We start from the raw sequence: 18,463 nt of genomic DNA on the forward strand, positions 1-18,463 counted from the left end.
ACATTGTGTCTTCTGATAGAATTTCTTGATGATTCTAGCTTCGATAACACAGCTCCTATAAATGTCTTGCCTGTAACAAATTACTGCCTTAAATCTACAGCAAAACAAATTCCTGGAAAAGAAAAAGTTATTATTTTCTCATACTACAAAAACCAGCATTCTAAAATTGCAGTCCTCTTCTTCAAGCCACCTGCATGCTAACAAATAATCAGAAAAGCCATTTGGGGCTAGTTTGCATGGTTAATAGTTTCTCCTTTGCATACCTAGGGTGTATGTATCCAGTTGCTGACTCAGGGTTTGAGCCAGATGTAAAAAGGCTCTTTTCTCAAATCAGTGTCCAAAGAACGGTGTTATTATTAATATCCTGGGGGTTGAGGGAGTGACATGACCTCCCTGACTTGTCAACCTAGGGATTTTTATCCTTAGGGGGTATCTGGCTCCACCTATTGGCAGTTAAATTCATGGAGATGATGTAATTACTGATGCAGATCAGTGTCCCCCAGCAATTTGCAAAGTCCTCAGCCCAAGGCCTTGTTGTTGTTGGTGTTAGGTGACAAATCGGTTCTGACCCACAGTGACCCTATATACAACAGAATGAAACACTGCCCAGCCCTGTGCCATCCCCACAATCATTGTTATGCTTGAGCCCATTGTTGCAGCCACTGTGTCAATCCATCTCGTTGAGGTTCTTCCTCTTTTTCGCTGGCCCTCTGCTTTAGCAAGCATGACGTCCTTCTCCAGGGACTGATCCCCCTGCTCCCCAACAACAGGTCCAAAGTATGTGAGATGTAATCTCACCATCCTTGCTTCTAAGGAGCAATCCATCTTCTTCCAAGACAGATTTGTTCGTTCTTTTGGCAGTCCACGGTATATTGAATATTCTTCGCCAACACCACAATTCAAAGGTGTCACTTCTTCTCTGATCTTCCTTATTCATCATCCAGCTTTCACATGCATTTGAGACGATTGAAAACACCATGGCTTAGGTCAGGTGCACCTTAGTCTTCAAGGTGACATCTTTGCTTTTCAACACTTGAAAGAGGTCTGTCTTAGCCATCTAGTGCTGCTGTAACAGAAATATCACGAGTGGATGGTTTTAAAACTAAATTTATTTTCTCACAGTAAAGTAGGCTAGAAGTCCAAATTCAGGGCATCAGCTCCAGGGAAAGGCTTTCTTTGTCAGCCTTCTTCTCATCAGTGTTCCCCTGGACTAGGAGCTTCTCCGCACAGCAACCCCGGGTCCAAAGGACATGCTCTGCTCCTGGCACTGCTTTCTTGGTGGTATGAGGTCACCCAATTCTCTGCTTTCTTCCCTTTCCTTTTATCTCTTGAGAGATTAAAAGGTGGTGCAGGCCACACCCTAGGGCAACTCCATTACATTGGATCAGGGATGTGACCTGGATAAGGGTGGTGTTACAATCCCACCCTAATCCTCTTTAACATAAAATTACAATCATAAAATGGGGGACAATCACACAATACTGGGAATCATGGCCCAGCCAAATTGATGCACACATTTTTTGGGGGGACGTAATTCAATCCATGACGAGGTCTTTTGCAGCAGATTTGCCCAGTGCAATGCATCTTTTGATTTCTTGACTGCTGCTTGCATGGGTGTTGATTGTGGATCCAAGTAAAATGAAATCCTTGACAACTTCAATCTTTTCTTCATTTAACATGATGTTGCTTATTGGTCCAGTTGTGAGGATTTTTGTTTTCTTGATGTTGCAGTGTAATCCATACTGAAGGCTATGGTCTTTGATCTTCATCAGTAAGTGCTTCAAGTTCTGTTCATTTTCAGCAAGCAAGGTTGTGTCATCTGCATATGGCAGGTTGTTAATGATTCTTCCTCTAATCCTGATGCCCTGTTCTTCATATAGTCAAGAAAATTAGGATATGTTACCCAATCTCATAAGAATCTTGTGAAAAGAAATGTAGGTCCCATTTGAGGTACACCGAGTCCAAGGCATTGATGTCATTCCTGAAAGCCCAAAAAGCAGATGATTCCTTCTATCTGTCCTGGGTGTCTTTCTCTCTCAAGGTGTCTGCCTCGTAGAGGAAGCAGCCCTCATAGCCCAGTTTTGGAGATGGCAGTGTTGAAGAGACTGTTAACCTGCTTGTATTGTGTAGTGGTTAAGAGCATGCATATTGGAATTAGGTAGGCTTCGTTTTGAATTTGGAGCCCTGATGGCACAGTGGTTAATAGCTACATCTGCTAACCAGAAGGTCAGCAGTTCGAATCCACCGGCTGCTCCTTGGAAACTCTATGGGGGCATTCTCCTCTGTCCTAACCTATAGGGTCGCTGTGAGTCGGAATCAACTCCACAACAAGTTTTTTTGGTTTTGAATTAAAGAGCCCTGGTGGTGCGGTGGTTAAGCGCTCAACTGCTCACCAAAAGGTCAGCGGTTCGAACCCACCAACCCAGCTGCTCTGCAGGAGAACGATGTGGCAGTCTGCTTTTGTAAAGTTTTACAGCCTTGGAAACCCTATGGGGCAGTTCTACATAGAGTCGTTATGAGTCAGAATTGACTCGACAGCAATGGATTTGGGTTTTGCTGTTGTTGCTGGTTTTGAATTTGGGCTTTGCTGTTAGCTGTGTGATCTTGAGCATGTTGCTTAAATTTTTCAAGCCTTAGTTTCTTCATCTGTTAAAAAGGAATAATATTACCACCCTCTTAGGGTTGTTGTGAGGAATTAATGAAGCCATGCTTGTAAGGTCTTAGCGTAACAAAATACTCAAAAATTCTTTGCTACTGTTGGTATTGGACAGTGCTGGTCCTCCTAATAGAACACGGTGCTTAAGAAATGCTTTTTGATGGTACCAGGGGTTTGCTTCCATATGCCCTTCTTTAACCAGCAGCCAAATATAGGTTTTTAATGCTGCGTGCCAGGGCCACCTTTTGCCTGCTCAGTCTGGCAGAATGTGAAGCCAGTGTGAAGCTTGAAGAGCCAAACCTGAGATGAACTGAGACCTTGCCTCAAGTGTCTTCGGTAAGAGTCTTCCACTTCTGTTCAGTGTTATTCAGCAATCTGGCAGATGGGCAATCTCCCATTGTGGTCCACAGCTTTGTACAGAAAGCAGCTCTCCTTGCTCATACCCAGGTGAAGCAGTCGGGTGTGTGATGCTTTTCAGTGCTAATGACTAAAAATGCTCCATTTGACTATTTACATTATTAGGACTGTAACATAGAACAGGCTTCTGAAGTGTTTAACTTTTATAAAGAGTCAGGTTGAAGGGAAGACTGTAAGTTGTTTAATAGAATGATTTGCACTGATCTCTTTTCCAGCACATGGGGGTAGGGACTCCAAGTCTTCTGACCATAAAATTAAAGGGCTTATGACATGACTGATTTTAAAGTTTTAAATTAGATCAATACTTCATAGTTTGTATAGTAGCCATGGTAATGAAGTTTTCTTTGTGGGATAAATCTATATGCATTTCATGCACCACATACAAAATTATTTCTATTTTCTCTTTCCCCTCAAAACGAGCCATGGTAGGCTAAACTAGAAAGATTTTCAGTTTCTTACTTAGTGTATAAAACCTTAATGAGTTTTTCTTTTTTGAGGGGACATGTGGGGAGAGGGACCTAATAAATGGAAGACACCCACAGATCAGTTCCATGGAGAGAGCTGGGGAACAGTGCAGCTGGGAGCTGGGAAAGCTTGTATAACTTGACAGGGCTTTGCTTTTTGTGAAGAGCTGACAAATTTTCACGTCCACTGTTCCCATTTGTGCTTGGTCTGTTTATGACCAATTCCCCTGATGGGGAATGCCAGCCTGGAATCTCAGGTGGCAGATCCTACTCTGATGGCAAGAGTCAGTGCTGGGTGTGTCCTAAAGGACAGAAAATAATTGTTCTATTACTGTTTCTTGTGTGGTTCTGCATTCAGTACAGTGTCCTTTCCCTAGGAACCCCTCTTAGTAAGAGTTCCACTTTATGACAGCAGCTTGACTTGCTGCCAAAGAAGTTGGAACTGAAGAAAGTTTAAGATAAATATCAATGATGATTTTTTTTTCTTGGTCACTCTCTTGATCTTTCTCTCTCTTGCTTGTTCTCTCTCTCTCTCTTTTTTTTTTTTTTAAAGAAAGTCATATGTTCATATCCTAACTTGTCCCAATAGAGGGTCAATTACAACCAGTTGGCTGCAAATACAATCCAAGAAAAATACTGAGAGAAGGAACTGTAGCATTAGATACCAAGAGTCTCCAGAATCACTATAAATGTTAAGAACATTTCAGCTGTGAACCCAGGGCCTCTAAGCGATATTTTAGGCCCCAGTGCTTCCCAGCATGGCCCCAAATGAATAAAAATTAGCCAGGCATTTTTGTATGGTTAGGTATTTTTTTTCCTGGAAGCCTTTTAAAGTTAAAACAAAATCGTAGTTAAGACTTTATAAATAACTTGATTAAAAGTTCATTAACGGGCTGTCCACAGTCAAAAATTAACAGTAAAAAATTGGTTTGGTAAAATCCTTTTCCTGCCCAAGGTCTTTGACATCATCATACCACCACTATTGTGTGCCTAAGCAACGTTCAACATCCATCTCCACCCCCTCAATATCCAAAGAAGAAACAATATATGTTAAGAGGAGAGCTTTACAAAGTTTGTGTCAATGATAATAATTACACTCTACAAATTAGAAAGAACTTTAGGGTTGGCAGCCAGTGGATAACCTTTTGACATCATCTATACCACGACTATTGCACATTCAAATGGTTTTAAAAACCCAAAAAGTTCAGAGGACTTAAATGTTCGATAGAAGAGAAAAAAGACCCTGCTCTGCAGCAGCAGCCACTCACTTCCTAGGGGAGAACAAATGGCAAAGCAAGCATTTCTGGCCCTCCATCCAGGTGAGAAGTGAGATCAGATTTCTTCATCCTGTGTATACACGCAATATGAAATACGATAATTTTAAAAGAAAGCAATAAGGATTCCTTGCCAAATGGCAGTAATTGCTTTGAAAAAATTGATTTTTGCTTTCTATGAGACAAGTTTGCCTTCTAGTAAGCCTGTTGAATACATTCCGGCAATGTGCTAAAATTCTACATTTTAGTTCTGTTATTACCAACCTATGTGATGTTTAGCAAGTAATTGAACCTCTCTCGGTCTTAGTTCCTAATGTATAAATCAAAGGTGTTTAATTATAGGTTTAGATGACTGTTTCCAGCTCTCACATTCCAGAACCTATGTACCACATTATCCATTAAACCTCAACCTTGGCAGTGAATCAGAATCAGCTAGGGGGCTTTAAAAATTATAGATACCTGGGCCCCAACCCACAGAGATTCAGTAGGTAGTATGAGCAGAGCTTTTAAAAGCTTTTAAAAAGTAGATGTACAACCAAGGGTAAGACCCATTGCAATGAACAGTGAACTAACTCCTTGACCAAGACCTCTGTATTCCTAGATAGAATGTCCCAACCTAATCAGTTAAAACATAGTGAAATAGATCTTAGGAAACTCTCTCATTTTGACTTCCCTATCCTGGATGCCCTTTTCCCTAGGCTGGTCCTTTAAAGGCCTCATGCTTTCATGCTTCCACATTACAAACATATAAGCATTTAATGTGTCAACTCACCAGTCAGAAAAATGGTAGGAGAATGTATATGCTAACTGTGACCTGTGGAAGAAACATACACAGTTTTATCTAGCTCATAAATTAGTCGTAAGAGTAGGGATTCAGTTTGATAGGAAGGACTAATAAGGAGATAAAGAAGTACCAGGTACTTTTACATTTAATCCTTGCAACAAGATAGGTATCAGTATTCCATCTTACAGATAAGGAAAACAAGCCTCAGTAGGGCTTACCTCTCTTACCCAAGATTGCACAGATAATAGGTGGTTTGTAATGGAACAGGTATGTCTAACTCCAGAGCCTGTTATCTCTACACCTGGCTGTTCTCCCACAAGGAAGGGAAGAAGGGCCATTAAGCATGAGCAGGACTTTTCAGGTGCCCCTCTGGTCATCCTTGCACAATTCTATCTACTCAGAGGGCTGTCCATAATATTCCCCATCCCACCCCATTATTCAAGTGCTCTTTAACTTGGAATTTCAGGAAACAAATAAAAAAGAATAATTGAAAGTGGTCAAATCCCTATGGAAGAACCACGTTAAGAATGTGATGAAATCAGCTTTCTTAAACTTGAGTGTAGGAGTATAAGTACTACCTTTCTGGAAAGCAATTTGACAGTATACATCAAGAATCTTAATCATGTTCACACCCATTCACCTAGTAAATCTACTTCTAGGAATCTGTACTAAGGAAATAGTCATGAGTGTGGACAAACACTGATGAACAAAAATATTCTTCAGAACATTATATATAGTAGAAAAATGGAAACAACCTAAATGCTTAGTTAAGTGTGGGGATATATGCCATTTAAACATGGCTGCTCTAGTGACAACTGCAGCCCCCACAGGCCTCTATGCTGCACAGCATGTTGAGACTTGTCCCCAACATGTTGAGACTTGTCCCCAACATGTTGAGACTTGTCCCCAACATGTTGAGACTTGTCACGACTTGTTTTCCCAAACCTATTGTCCCTTTACTGATTGGCTTGTTGACCTGAATTCCTTCTCTCTTGCCTGCACCCAAAGCCCATTGTTCTGTTATTTGCTTCACTGCTTGCTGCATTGACTATAATTAAACTCCTGGGACTGAAGCCGGGGTCGACTCCTCAGAGTGACCCTCCTGGCCCCACTTCTCTGTAAGAGTTGTATTTGGTTACTGTCTCCGCCGTCCCGACATTTGCCGCTGCTGCGACAGATGGTGCCCCATGTAAGGGGCTGCCACAGTTAAGGTGAATAGCTCATTATATTTAAGTACAATCATATGATGAAATATTATGTAGCATCAAAAATAATGCTTATAAAGAGTTTTTAATGAGATGAAGAAATATTAATGATATATTATGTGAAAAAGGATACAAAACTATATGGTATGACCTCAGCTATGAAAATAAAGGATATAAGCATTAAACACACCCAAATGTTAACAGAAGTTACCTCCAGGTAGTAGGATTAATAAGGTTTGTTTTGTTTATACTTTTTGTGCATTTAAAATTTTTTTCTAGAATTATCATGTGTTACTTTAGTAAGTGAGAAACACATTAAAGGATACTTGTTAAAAAAGAATCCTAGAGTTTAGTTAGAAAAAGAAGATTGAAGAGAAATGAACTAGGGATAGTAGACCAGAGACCTGAATTCTAAATCTAAGCAATCTAATCTAAGCACCAAAATTTCATTTACTATGGGAGAAATCCCTCCTGTCTGGGCTGGTTTCTCCCCATGTATCAAATTAGGAGAGTGGATCAAATGAATGTTAATTAATTTTATGTTTAAGATTCTAAAAATGATTTATTCTTATCACAACCTTACTATAAATAATATCTACTTTGTGATTAGAACAAAATCAGAAGTGTTACCCAAAAATTTCTCTAGTCTCTTTTTTTTTTTTCTTTTTTCTGCCTTGAAACAGTAACCAGGCTGTAGCAGAGATTCCCATGGTGTTTCAAGGACATTGATGGTTTTGTAATACAGAGAAAGATCAATCCAGATAAGCATACAGATGCATAAAGGCCATGTCTGGCTGATTAGATACTCTGAATGATAAATTTTAAGCCTAACATTCAAAGTATTCTTGGGATTGCAAAAGTCAGGGGAAGCATTCAAGGGCAAAAACAAGCAAATAAAAGAGGACACCACAACCTCAAAAAAAAAAAAAAAAATCTCTCCTGTAGACCCCGGAGAAGCGAAATCAGAAAGGCCAGCAGTAAATAATGGGATCAGGAGACTTAGAATGAAGCTTACTGCAACATGGGATTGCTTACCTAAGACTCCTGGATTAACCAGGATCCTCTATAGGAGAGCCACAGAATTTCACATTGGTAGTGCCCTAGGCTTCTAGTAGGAGGAAACATAAATCCTCTCTACAGGGAAGCAGCCTCACTGTAGGCCTTCAGAATCCCAAAGATTTAGACCAATTAAATATGAGTTCATAGAATCAGCCAAGCAACCAGATGGAGCAGAGGCCCAGTGGGGTCAGGACATTAGTTTTGTATAGGGAGAATGAGCAAATAAGTGCATGGGTTGAAGAAAATGGAAGTCAAATTTCTCACTTCTGGAGACAAGAACTACTATATAAAAAGGGAAAAGACAGACTACCCTGTGGTGTTGGACTGGAATTGCAGATATTGGTATGAACTTGTATTTTTCAATATATATATATAGATGGATAGATAAAGAAATACAAATGTAAAAATTTATGCATATAGATATGTGTGTATCTGTATGCATGTGTATATTTTATGCCTCTGTTCACTGAGAGTGCCTGAGAGGTCCCAGTGGTAAAGAGCACACTTAATACCTAGGTTTTGATTTCTAAATACCATTTCCATGAAAAGGAACCAGGGCTCCTTAGAGAAGTGGCTGATTTCAGGTTGCAAGAATACAAAATAAGCTTGGAATATCTTGTACCGGAAAGTAAGGATGTGCTCAAAGAATGATGGGAACATATGAAAGGGACGTATAAAGGCAGTTTGAAAGGACTCCCGCTGACCAAATCTGGACAATTGGAGCATTAAAATAAATAAAGATAGTAATGGATTGTATCACATTGAATAAAATAGGAATCCATGAATCCTCACTGATATAAACAAATAAAAATGGAAAGAGGAAATTCTTTATAGTAGAATGCTATTAAATGTAGAAGGAATGATATAAGTAGAAAATGATAGCAATCATTATAGTAGTAATTCATTCACTCAAGAAACATCAGTGCATGCTAAAATTCATCATCATATGCCTACTGATATTATGCCCTGAGGTCACAACGTAATAGTTTTAGAATCTGACTCTATCATGAAGAAACATAGACATTCAAACTGAGAAAAATTCTACAAAATAACCGGCCTGTAATCTTAAAAAAATGATAAAATCATGAAGGTCGAAAAAGAACTAAGGAACTATTTGAGATCGAAGGAGAACGAAGAGGCATAAAAACTAAGTGCAACATGTGATCCTAGATTGTATTTTTGGCTATAAAGAACATTACTGGGATACTTGGAGAAACTCTTGGGATCTCTGGGTGAAGGGTTTAAGAAGATTATTTGTACTATTCTTGAAGTTCTTCTCTAAAGCTGAAATTATTTCATAATTAAACATTTTCTAAAAATCATCACACAAAGGGGAAAAAAAAGTCACCAAACAAGGAATGAGAGTCAGCAGAAACAAAAAACAAAAGACTGAAACCTAGAAAGATTTAAGATATTTGAATTATAAGATAAAATTTTTTCAATACTATTATAAAATATTTAATGAAATAAAAACTGAAATTTAAAAAGTGCACAAGGAACAAGAGATTTTAAAAGACTAGTAGGCAGATTAGAAAAAGAACCAAATTTAACTTCTAAAAAAGAAAAAAAAAGTTGAAATTAAAAATCTCAGTGTACAGTCGAAGCAGAAGTTTGAATACTTATAAAGAAAATTAATGAATAGGAAGAAAGGACTAAAGTAAATGTCAGAATGTTTCTCAAAGAGAGAACAGGATTGACAATATAATTGAGAAGTTAAGAGATACAGAGAATGCAGTGCAAAGAAGCACTATACATATAATAGAATGCCCAGAGGATATAACTGGGAAAATAGCAATATTAAAAAAAAAGAAAAAACAAGTTGTTTAGAGCTGATGAAATACATAACTCTACAAATAAAAGTAGCACTACCATATAGCAGACAGAATTTTAAAAAAAAAATCTATAATAGACTTATCATAATAAAACTGCAGAGAACCAAAGACAAAGAGAAAAACAGATAATCTAAAAACGAACTAAAGTTAGGAAACAGCAGACTTTTCAACACGACAATGGGAGTCAAGAAACAGTGGAACAACATCTTTACAATGCTGTCAACCTAGACTTGGGTAACCAGCAAAACTATCTTTTAAGAATGGGAGTGAAATAAAGATATTTTCATATAAAAACAGAGTTTATCTCTAAAAGAACTTTCCGTTTACTAAAAGAACCTAAACACATACACACACACACACCCACACACACACACACACTCTTTATACTTCAAGAAGGAAAATGACCTCATCAGAAAGCATTGAGATGAAAGAAAGGATAGTAAGCAAAGGAATTGGTAACATTTAAATAAGCATGGTATATAATACTAGTAAGAATGGGTTCTGAACATCTGGATCAGCAAGCCATGATTTGAAAACCAGATTATCTAGTTATTTCTGTTTTATTTCCTTGTCTGTCTGGTCTGTCTTTGCTTTGGTACAAAGAGTGGTATGGACACTTTTGAGTCTAGCTTTTTTTCCCAAATGCCAAGGGAACTACAGTACCTCTGAGGCCAGTAAGATGTTGGTAGTTCTATTGAGAAAGTCACTGAAGGGTCAGAATTATTTAGGGGGACAAAAGCCAGGGGTCTGAGATTCAGATGTTGCTTCCTGAGAGAAGTGTCTTTCTTAACTGATAACCATGGAAAGTTTGGGTTTGATTTTCTTGAGGTATTCCAATTTTTACATTATTTCTTCAATAGTATGTCAACTTTAAACTTGGTCAGCTTTGCCTAAAGTTGTAATGAGACAAGAGTCGATAAACAGAAACCAAATGATTTTAAAAAGTTCTCTTTTCATTTGGTTGTTTAAGGGAACATCAAGCAATGTGAGGCTTAGCTCTTTCTTGCTTCCCCTAGGCTTGATTTACAGGTAAATAGGGTAATTTCCACAGGCTAAATCCCACTAGGGGGCAAGAAAGTGTGGTTGCTTTCAGAATTCAAGGACCTCCATCCATGTTGGAATTGCATATTCATGTCTTGACTATGAGGGTGTTAAAATGCTTGGGCAGCCCCAGTGAGAACCCAGAGAGGAAAGGAAATTCTCAAATGTAATAATCCCCCCCTTTTGGGACACATTATTTGATTCTCTCTCCCTTAGTCCTTGTCTTTCAAACAATATCATAAATGGCATCACATACCAGAGTCTTCGCAATTCTTTGTCACTTAAATAGCTTTGATGGGCAAATAAAATGGGGAGGTAATAAATTATCTAGAATCCAATTGATTTTGCCACTATTATGAGATTACTTGGAATTCATTACTCTTAAATATATTAGATAAGAAAGGCAGAGGTAATGTAAACCTATGAAGGTAGGGTGTTTATTTTTGCCTGTTTTGTTTACTGCTATGTACTCTAGCACCTAGGCCGACGTCTAGCATATAGTACACACCCACAAATATTTGTGAAATAAATAAATCAGAACCATAGTAGTCAGATTATGAGTCCTTCCTCACATATCTGTTTTAGATTAAAAGTAAGGGAAAGACAGAAGCAATACTATGAAAGGGAACCCAGCAATAGGGACTATTCACTGAATACGTATTCAAAAACTATATTCAAACTAGGAGACCCCATACCATGTCTCAGAGTCTTGTATTCAACTGAAGGGCAAAAGAACTTCTTTTTAAGTAATTTTTTAAGTAACTATCTTTTACTTTGTAAGTATGTAAGTCTAAAAAATATCCTGTTGCCATTGAGTCAGTTGCTACTCATAGCAACCTATAGGACAGAGTAGAACTTCCCCATAGGATTTCCAAGGAGTGGCTGGTGGATTCGAACTGCCAACTCTTTGGTAAGCTGACTTAGCTCTTAACCACTGAGCCACCAGGGCTCCACATTTAAGTCTAGTGATATTTCATATCAGATTAAAGGCCAAATGTTTATTTTGGAGCATTATTCAGCCATACTTTATAATGGGTATTAGCCATTCCTTTGGGAAAAATTTCTTTGAGAAAAATTCAAAAGAAATTAGAGTCTTTAATACGGACTTGGAAAAGTAGAGTAGCACAAATAAATGTGCCCCCCTAAATAAAGTATATCTGCATTCACCAATTTTTAAAAATAAATTTACTTAATAATGTATAATCTTTGGTCATTAAGAATTCTATTATTTATGTGTTCTTGTATTTATTTCCTTATTTTTCTCTTTGTGTCGTGTATACAATCCCAACAGAATGAAAATAAAATTACTGTCTTGTGATTTCTGAGTAATATTTTACTATTTTTTGTAAACTGTAAGTTTATTTTTTAAAGAGTGCTCATGCTAAGAATGAGACTATGAATACTACACAATGAGTAATTATAATTCTTAAATGAGTCACACTTTCTGTGATGGTATATTTTGAAACAACTTCCTCGTGGCATAAATTCCTTAAAAATGAGGTAAAAGATTCTAGAATGAGTTCTTTAAAGTTCAGTTTGGTGCTGAACTTTCTTTGTTGCCTGTAAGTAATAAGACCACATCATGTTGCTAGTGACAGACATTCTCCATGTTTTGTAAGCGCTTTCCAGAATATTTGACTATATAGGATCACTACAGTCATACTCCAAAGGGCACAAAATCATAGGGATGGCCAACAGAAAACTTAGAGTGCTGTTTGTATGACACCAAATAGTCATTCAATTCAGTAAAATTGCAAAGAGTAAATTCAGTTCATAAGTCAGATAGCTTGTTGGGTATTGAGTGGAGCAACTACTCAGTTCAATGTTTTTTTAGTAGTTGTTTGACGTTGTATATAACCAAAAGAAACCCAAACCCGTTGCTATCTAGTTGATTCTGACTTATAGCAACCCCGTACCCAGCCTAAAAAAACAAAAACCAAACCCATTACCGCTGAGTCAATTCCAACTCACAGCAACACTGTAGGACAAAGTAGAACTGACCCATAGGGTTTCCAAGGCTGTAAATCCTTACAGAAGCAGACTGCCACATTTTTCTCCTGTGGAGAGGCTGACCTTTCGGTTAGCAGCCAAGCACTTTAACCACTGCTCCACCAGGCCCATACCCAGCCTATGCCTTATTAAATAAGCAGATGTGATGGTTTGATCCTACAAGCCAGAAAAAAAAAAAATGTCAGTAGGGTTGCCCTGTAGCTAACAACTGCTGTGGTTGAAGCACTGGACGAGGCCCTGAGTATATATTCAGTTGATACACTCACTGTCCTCCAGGATTTGAAAGGGCTAATGTTCTTTAATGAGCCCTGGTGGCGTAGTGGTTAAAGCACTCATCTGTTAACTGAAATGTTGGTAGTTTTAACCCATTAGCCGCTCTGTGGGAGAAAGACGTGGCAGTCTCCTTCTGTCAAGATTTACAGCCTTGGAAACCCTGTGGGGCAGTTCTACTCTGCCCTATAGGGTCACTATGAATTGGAATTGACCTGACAATGGGTTTGGTTTTTATTTATTTATTTTGGTTTAATGTTCTTTAACTCACTTTAGGGTCACTATGAGTTGGAATCGACTCGACATCAATGGGGATGTTCTTTAAAGGAGCCTTGGTGGCGCTATGGTTAAGTGCTTGGCTGCTAATCGAAAGGGTTGATGGTTTAAACCTACCCATCAGCTCTGAGGGAGAAAGACCTGGTGATCTGCTCCCATAAAGAATGAGGCCAAGAAATCCCTATGAGGCAGTTCTCTGTCACATGCGGTCGCTATGAGTTGGAGCTGACTCGATGGTACCCGACAACAACAACAACAATTTTCTTTAGGAAATCTCTTTGCTTAATTGAGAAAGAATTAGCTTCTAGGCAGGTTAAGGAAGATGTTTCCTTTAATTTGGGTCTCTATGGCCTTAGAGCTTGCTCGATTATAGGTCTGCAAAGACTTTGCCCCTCACAGGAGACTCCTCTGTCTGTACTATTGGAGAGTTATATTTGCACACACAAAATTTTAAATTGGGTTTTGAGGGCCTGGGTTTTTCTTCATGATCTCTTGTTTATTGAACTATTTTAAAAGTTGTTATCTTTAGACAATGTAAACGAGTTTTTTAAAGTACTACCTCAGCTGGTCGTTTTGTTTACCTCACAGTGTTCTATCTTAATTGTTTTCTAATATAATAATATAACCTTTGAGGGCAAAGGCCCCATCTTCTACTTTGAATACCTTGAAGAACTATATACTTGGCAAACACTTGGGTTTGGCACGTACCAGCATCGTACTAACTTGTTAGAGCATAGTGTTGTCTTATGGTAAACAGTCTTTTAAAGACTAAGCATAGCTGCTTGATAGCAGTGACCATTGTAAATTAGCTAACAATGCAGTGGTTCTAAATGTGCCCAATTTATGGTCAGTAGAATGGCTTAGATACTGAGATCACCTGGCTGTTTGAGGAAAAGGACATTCACTTCCAATCTAGTTGAGAGTAACGAAGTCTAAATAGACAATGAGGTACACTCTACAAACTCAGTCTTCCAAACCAAGTAATTGTGGTATTCTAGAACATACTGAAAATATGTATTATATTTTACACTTCGATATCATATTAGATATTGTACTCTACTCTGAGGCATGAGTATCATCATGAAATAAAACTTATGTATCCAGAAAATTATTATCCAGCAAAACTACCATCTTAGAACTGTTGCAGCAATTCTACAACTGCTCAAGGCATGTTTGTTGTACCTTTACAGCCTATTTGAGTCACAGAAGAAAGCAACTAATTGCTTATATATATATTAAAAAAATAAAAACCCAAACACGTTGCCATCTAGTTGATTCTGACTTATAACAACCCTATACCCAGCCTAAAAAAACAAAAACCAAACCCCTTACCGTTGAGTTGATTATGACTCATAGCAACCCTATAAGACAGGTAGAACTTCCCTATAGGGTTTCCAAGGAGTGGCTGGTAGATTCGAACTGCTGACCTTTTGGTTAGCAGCCGAGCTCTTAAACACTGTGCCACCAGGGCTGCAATTGCTTATATGGGACTTTATAATGGCATCTTAATTTTGACCGAATAGTAACCAGTTTGATCATATTGTTGCCCATGCTTGCCTCCAGATAACATTTGGATATTTATAAAACTCAAATTGATTCTCTAAAGAATAGCTCTGTGACCGCTGAGGAGAGTATGGGGGGAAAATGGAAAAGAAAAAAAGCAGCTTTGAAGGCACAGCAAAGCAGGAATTCCTAAGGTGCGATGTGTGAAGAGAATACTCAAGAAATGTGTTCGGCCTAACAAGATGACAACTTTGAAGGAGACAAAATCTATTCCTGTTTTGAAAATGAAGTGATGCATTAGTCCTTTCAGTCTCGTTTTGGGAATAATGTGTGGTGTAAATGGTAGTGTTATATACTATACTATATAATTGATAGGTCAAACTTTATTAGGAGACCCCACTTCATTAGAATATACAGACAATGATGATGTAATGTTTTTCTCCAAAGGCTGTCTCGCTGTAAGAGAGGAGAGATATCACCACTCCTTCTGTTTCTCCAAGAGTTTGGGACGAGGCGGTGGCAGCCACTTCAGAGCTCAGGGTCCCCAGTGCAGCAGTGTTTCTGTTTTATGTTTAAGGAGATTCTGAATTATTTCTGGTAGTTTTATGATAAAGCAGGCATTTTGAGTAAGAACTGTCCTGAAAATCCCTTTTTCTTTATTCAAACACTTGAGCATTTACTCAGTTACTATGTTCCAGGTAGTCTGCTAAGCAAAGAAAGTAAGATTGAGTCCTCCCTTTTTGGTCAATGGAAAATTCCTCACTCACAGCAACAGGAAGAGGAAGTAAGTGTTCCTTTAAAAATGAGCCAATGCTCCCTACCTACCCCCACCCCCCACCACCAAAGTACAAAACCAAAACGGTTGAAGACAGATTAGGCAATAGATCATTAGATCAGAAAAAAGAGGATGGAACAAATAATTAAAATAAGTTAGAAAAAAATTTGTCCATTGAAATCAAAATAGAAAAATTGTAGCATGTTTAAGAGGAAATACAGGTCATGTAAAAGTTTTTGTCGTCTATATGCATGAAGGGAAAACACAATTTTGAAAAATTCTGAAGTTACTCCTGAGTATATGTGTTCTGGCTGAGAAAATGACTTGAGCGGCTGCGGTGATGATTAGCTGGTGGGAAATGAGGCCCAAGGACTTGCATCCCCCTGGGTGTCAGGGAGAGATGACTAGCACCTTTGACATAGGCTCTCAAAGCATAGGGTGGCATATGTGGCCACCAAGCAACGGGAACACCCTTGGGGTGCAAATCCTAAATGAAACTTGTTTCCTTTTGAGGTGGAGCTCTGCTGTCCTGCCTGGTGGCTCGAAAGTGACTCAGCAGTTCCTGAGCATCCCAACTTGCATCAGCCTCACTTGGAGGGTGAGGCCCTCTTGGAACCCAGGTAGAAGGAGATGTGAGATGCAAATCCTCTCACCATACCATGACCCCACATTGCACAGACACTTTGTCTTTGATTTATTGCTTTTTTTTTTTTGCACGTACAGGCCAGGGCTTGTTCTTAAAGAACCGCTAATCGTTTAATTTCAGTGATACCTAAAAATGTGGACTAAACAAAATCAAATGTTACAGGCAACAACAGAGAGGAGTCTGAGAAGTGAATGGGTAGCTGTGAGCCTTTTGAAGATATTTGAAATAGGTTAACGTTCGCCTACTGAAATTACTCAGGCCCATGGGTGGACTTTCTGTCAGCCTCCTGCCCAGCCTGCCCAGTATTGATCTCTCCTTTATATGTTCACATATGACATATACACATGCCCCCCCTCCCCTTGTTGGGGACCTGCCTCCAATCATGTCATGGGCACATTGCATGTTCCTTCCCTGCTATGCTGCACGATCAGCAGTCTGGCTGTACACTGTGCAGATGTTTCTCCTGCGATATTTCATGATTGTTTTTCAAGTGGCCTCTTAGTCAAGGGATGGCAGGTCGACACATAGAAACATCTGCTCTTACAATTTTTCTAAGCAAACAGCAGATGGCATCGCTGCTGTCCTTTTGATCTGGAGCAAAAAATCCCGTGGCTGAGGTGTTGGTTTACCTTGACGCTGCCTGGCAAGGGACTACCTGAGTGTTTGCCTCCCCCAACAGTAGCCCTGCTTACAGTTGTTTTCTCTGCAACTCTCGTTTTTAGTTTGTTTCTTCCTATGACTCTGCTTCTGCCGGGTGTCTTGAACTTTGATTCTTCCTCCTGTGATTACTGCTCAGTCACCTCACTGATATCAACCGTGGTTGCCAGGTTTCCTCCCATTTGTCATCAGTTGGGGGTATCATGAGTGTTGTCAAAGAAGAAACATTACAGCTGTCTGTCTGGGCCACCCTCAGGATTTGGGCACTGTGTATGTATGTACCATGGACTAAACAAGATTATCTGAGAAATAGCTGAACCACCAAGCTTTTTCTAGGTGCTTCCTCAGCCAAAAGGAGACCTGGTGACACAGTGGTTAAAGCTCTTGGCCGCTGACCAAAAGGTTGGCGGTTCAAACCCACCAGCCGCTCTGCAGGAGAAAGATGTGGAAACATGCTTCTGTAAAGATTTACAGCCTTGGAAACCCTACGGGGCAATTTTGCTCTCTTCTATAGGGTCCCTATTGGTTGGAATCAACTTGATGGCAATGTGTTTAGTGAGTTTCCTCAACCAAACACGACCATCTTAAAATTACATGTTTAAAAGTTGAATCTGTAAGACTTTAATGTATGTGCTCTTTTAAATTTGCACCCATTGAACAATTGTTATCTTTACAAAGAGTGGAAATACTCAAAAAAATTCTTTTTCAACTTTGTTTTCTAGATAGAATGATATCCAGTTGGAAGAAAAAAAAATCTTCCTTACATTTTTCCTTGGCTTATATTGAATTTCCAATGTATATTTTATTATGATGTAAATCTTTGGTCATCTGCTGCACTTCTTCATTCTCTAGCATCTTTATTTTGTAGGTATTTCTTTTTTTGATGCCATCAGTAAAATTCTTTATGTATGTCTTAACTTCTTCTGCCTTGTCTTTTATATCCTGTCAAGAGTTCCAGGAAGCTTCAATTTCCTCACCTCTGAAATGAGAATTATTGAAGTATTTTTCTTATAGGATTGTTGTGAGGATTCAATGAGATAATATGTGCCTAGTGCATGCTTTAAAAATGGTAGTCCTCATTGTCATCATCATCAGTAGGTCAAGAAGTCAGACTACCCAGTTTGATCATTTTCTAGCTAAAATGTTGGCTGCTACGTTATCTCTTACTTCTTATTCTAGAACCAAATTTTATTGCCTTTTATTATACTATTTGGTTTCTTGTTTTATGTATTCAATCTCTGCATTAATTTATTTTTTTTATTTCCCCTAAAACTATACCCAATACTATTCTTGAAGTTTTGTTTTAATTGGCATATATGTATTATTTTGGTTTACTTTGGTTTACTTGACATATATATTATGACTCTTTGGCCCCAAAATTCTCAGGTTTATACTTGTAACTTTAACATGGTGTAGTAATTTCAGTAGTCCCTGACTTAGACATATTCCAGTTACAACGAACCGTACTTATGACCGTCTTTTTTTTTTTTTTTTTAACATCTTATCCTTAGTATTATGTACTACCAGCAACGTTGTAGCATGTAATTTGCTGATGCTATCATTCTCAGATGTTCCCTCACAGACATTCAGTGTT

At 38.6% G+C, this 18,463-nt stretch overlaps 1 protein-coding gene and 1 long non-coding RNA gene across 2 annotated transcripts in view; both read left to right on the top strand.

Moving 5' to 3' along the window:
• Positions 1-14,932: 14,932 nt before the first annotated feature.
• The window catches only part of SLC25A21 (solute carrier family 25 member 21), a 384,144-nt gene continuing 380,613 nt past the window's right edge, over positions 14,933-18,463 (top strand). The window contains exons 1-2 of the mRNA XM_023731445.1: positions 14,933-14,985; positions 16,080-16,186. Coding sequence (XP_023587213.1) covers positions 14,933-14,985; positions 16,080-16,186 — 160 coding nt within the window. The remainder of the gene's footprint in view (positions 14,986-16,079; positions 16,187-18,463) is intronic.
• LOC111820583 (uncharacterized) overlaps positions 17,522-18,463 on the top strand; it is a 44,203-nt gene continuing 43,261 nt past the window's right edge. Inside the window, exon 1 of the long non-coding RNA XR_002824117.1 lies at positions 17,522-17,733. This is a non-coding gene — a long non-coding RNA (uncharacterized LOC111820583). The remainder of the gene's footprint in view (positions 17,734-18,463) is intronic.

The sequence above is a fragment of the Trichechus manatus genome, unplaced genomic scaffold (assembly GCF_000243295.1).
Source record: "Trichechus manatus latirostris isolate Lorelei unplaced genomic scaffold, TriManLat1.0 scaffold00043, whole genome shotgun sequence".
NCBI classification, from domain to species: Eukaryota; Metazoa; Chordata; class Mammalia; order Sirenia; family Trichechidae; genus Trichechus; species Trichechus manatus.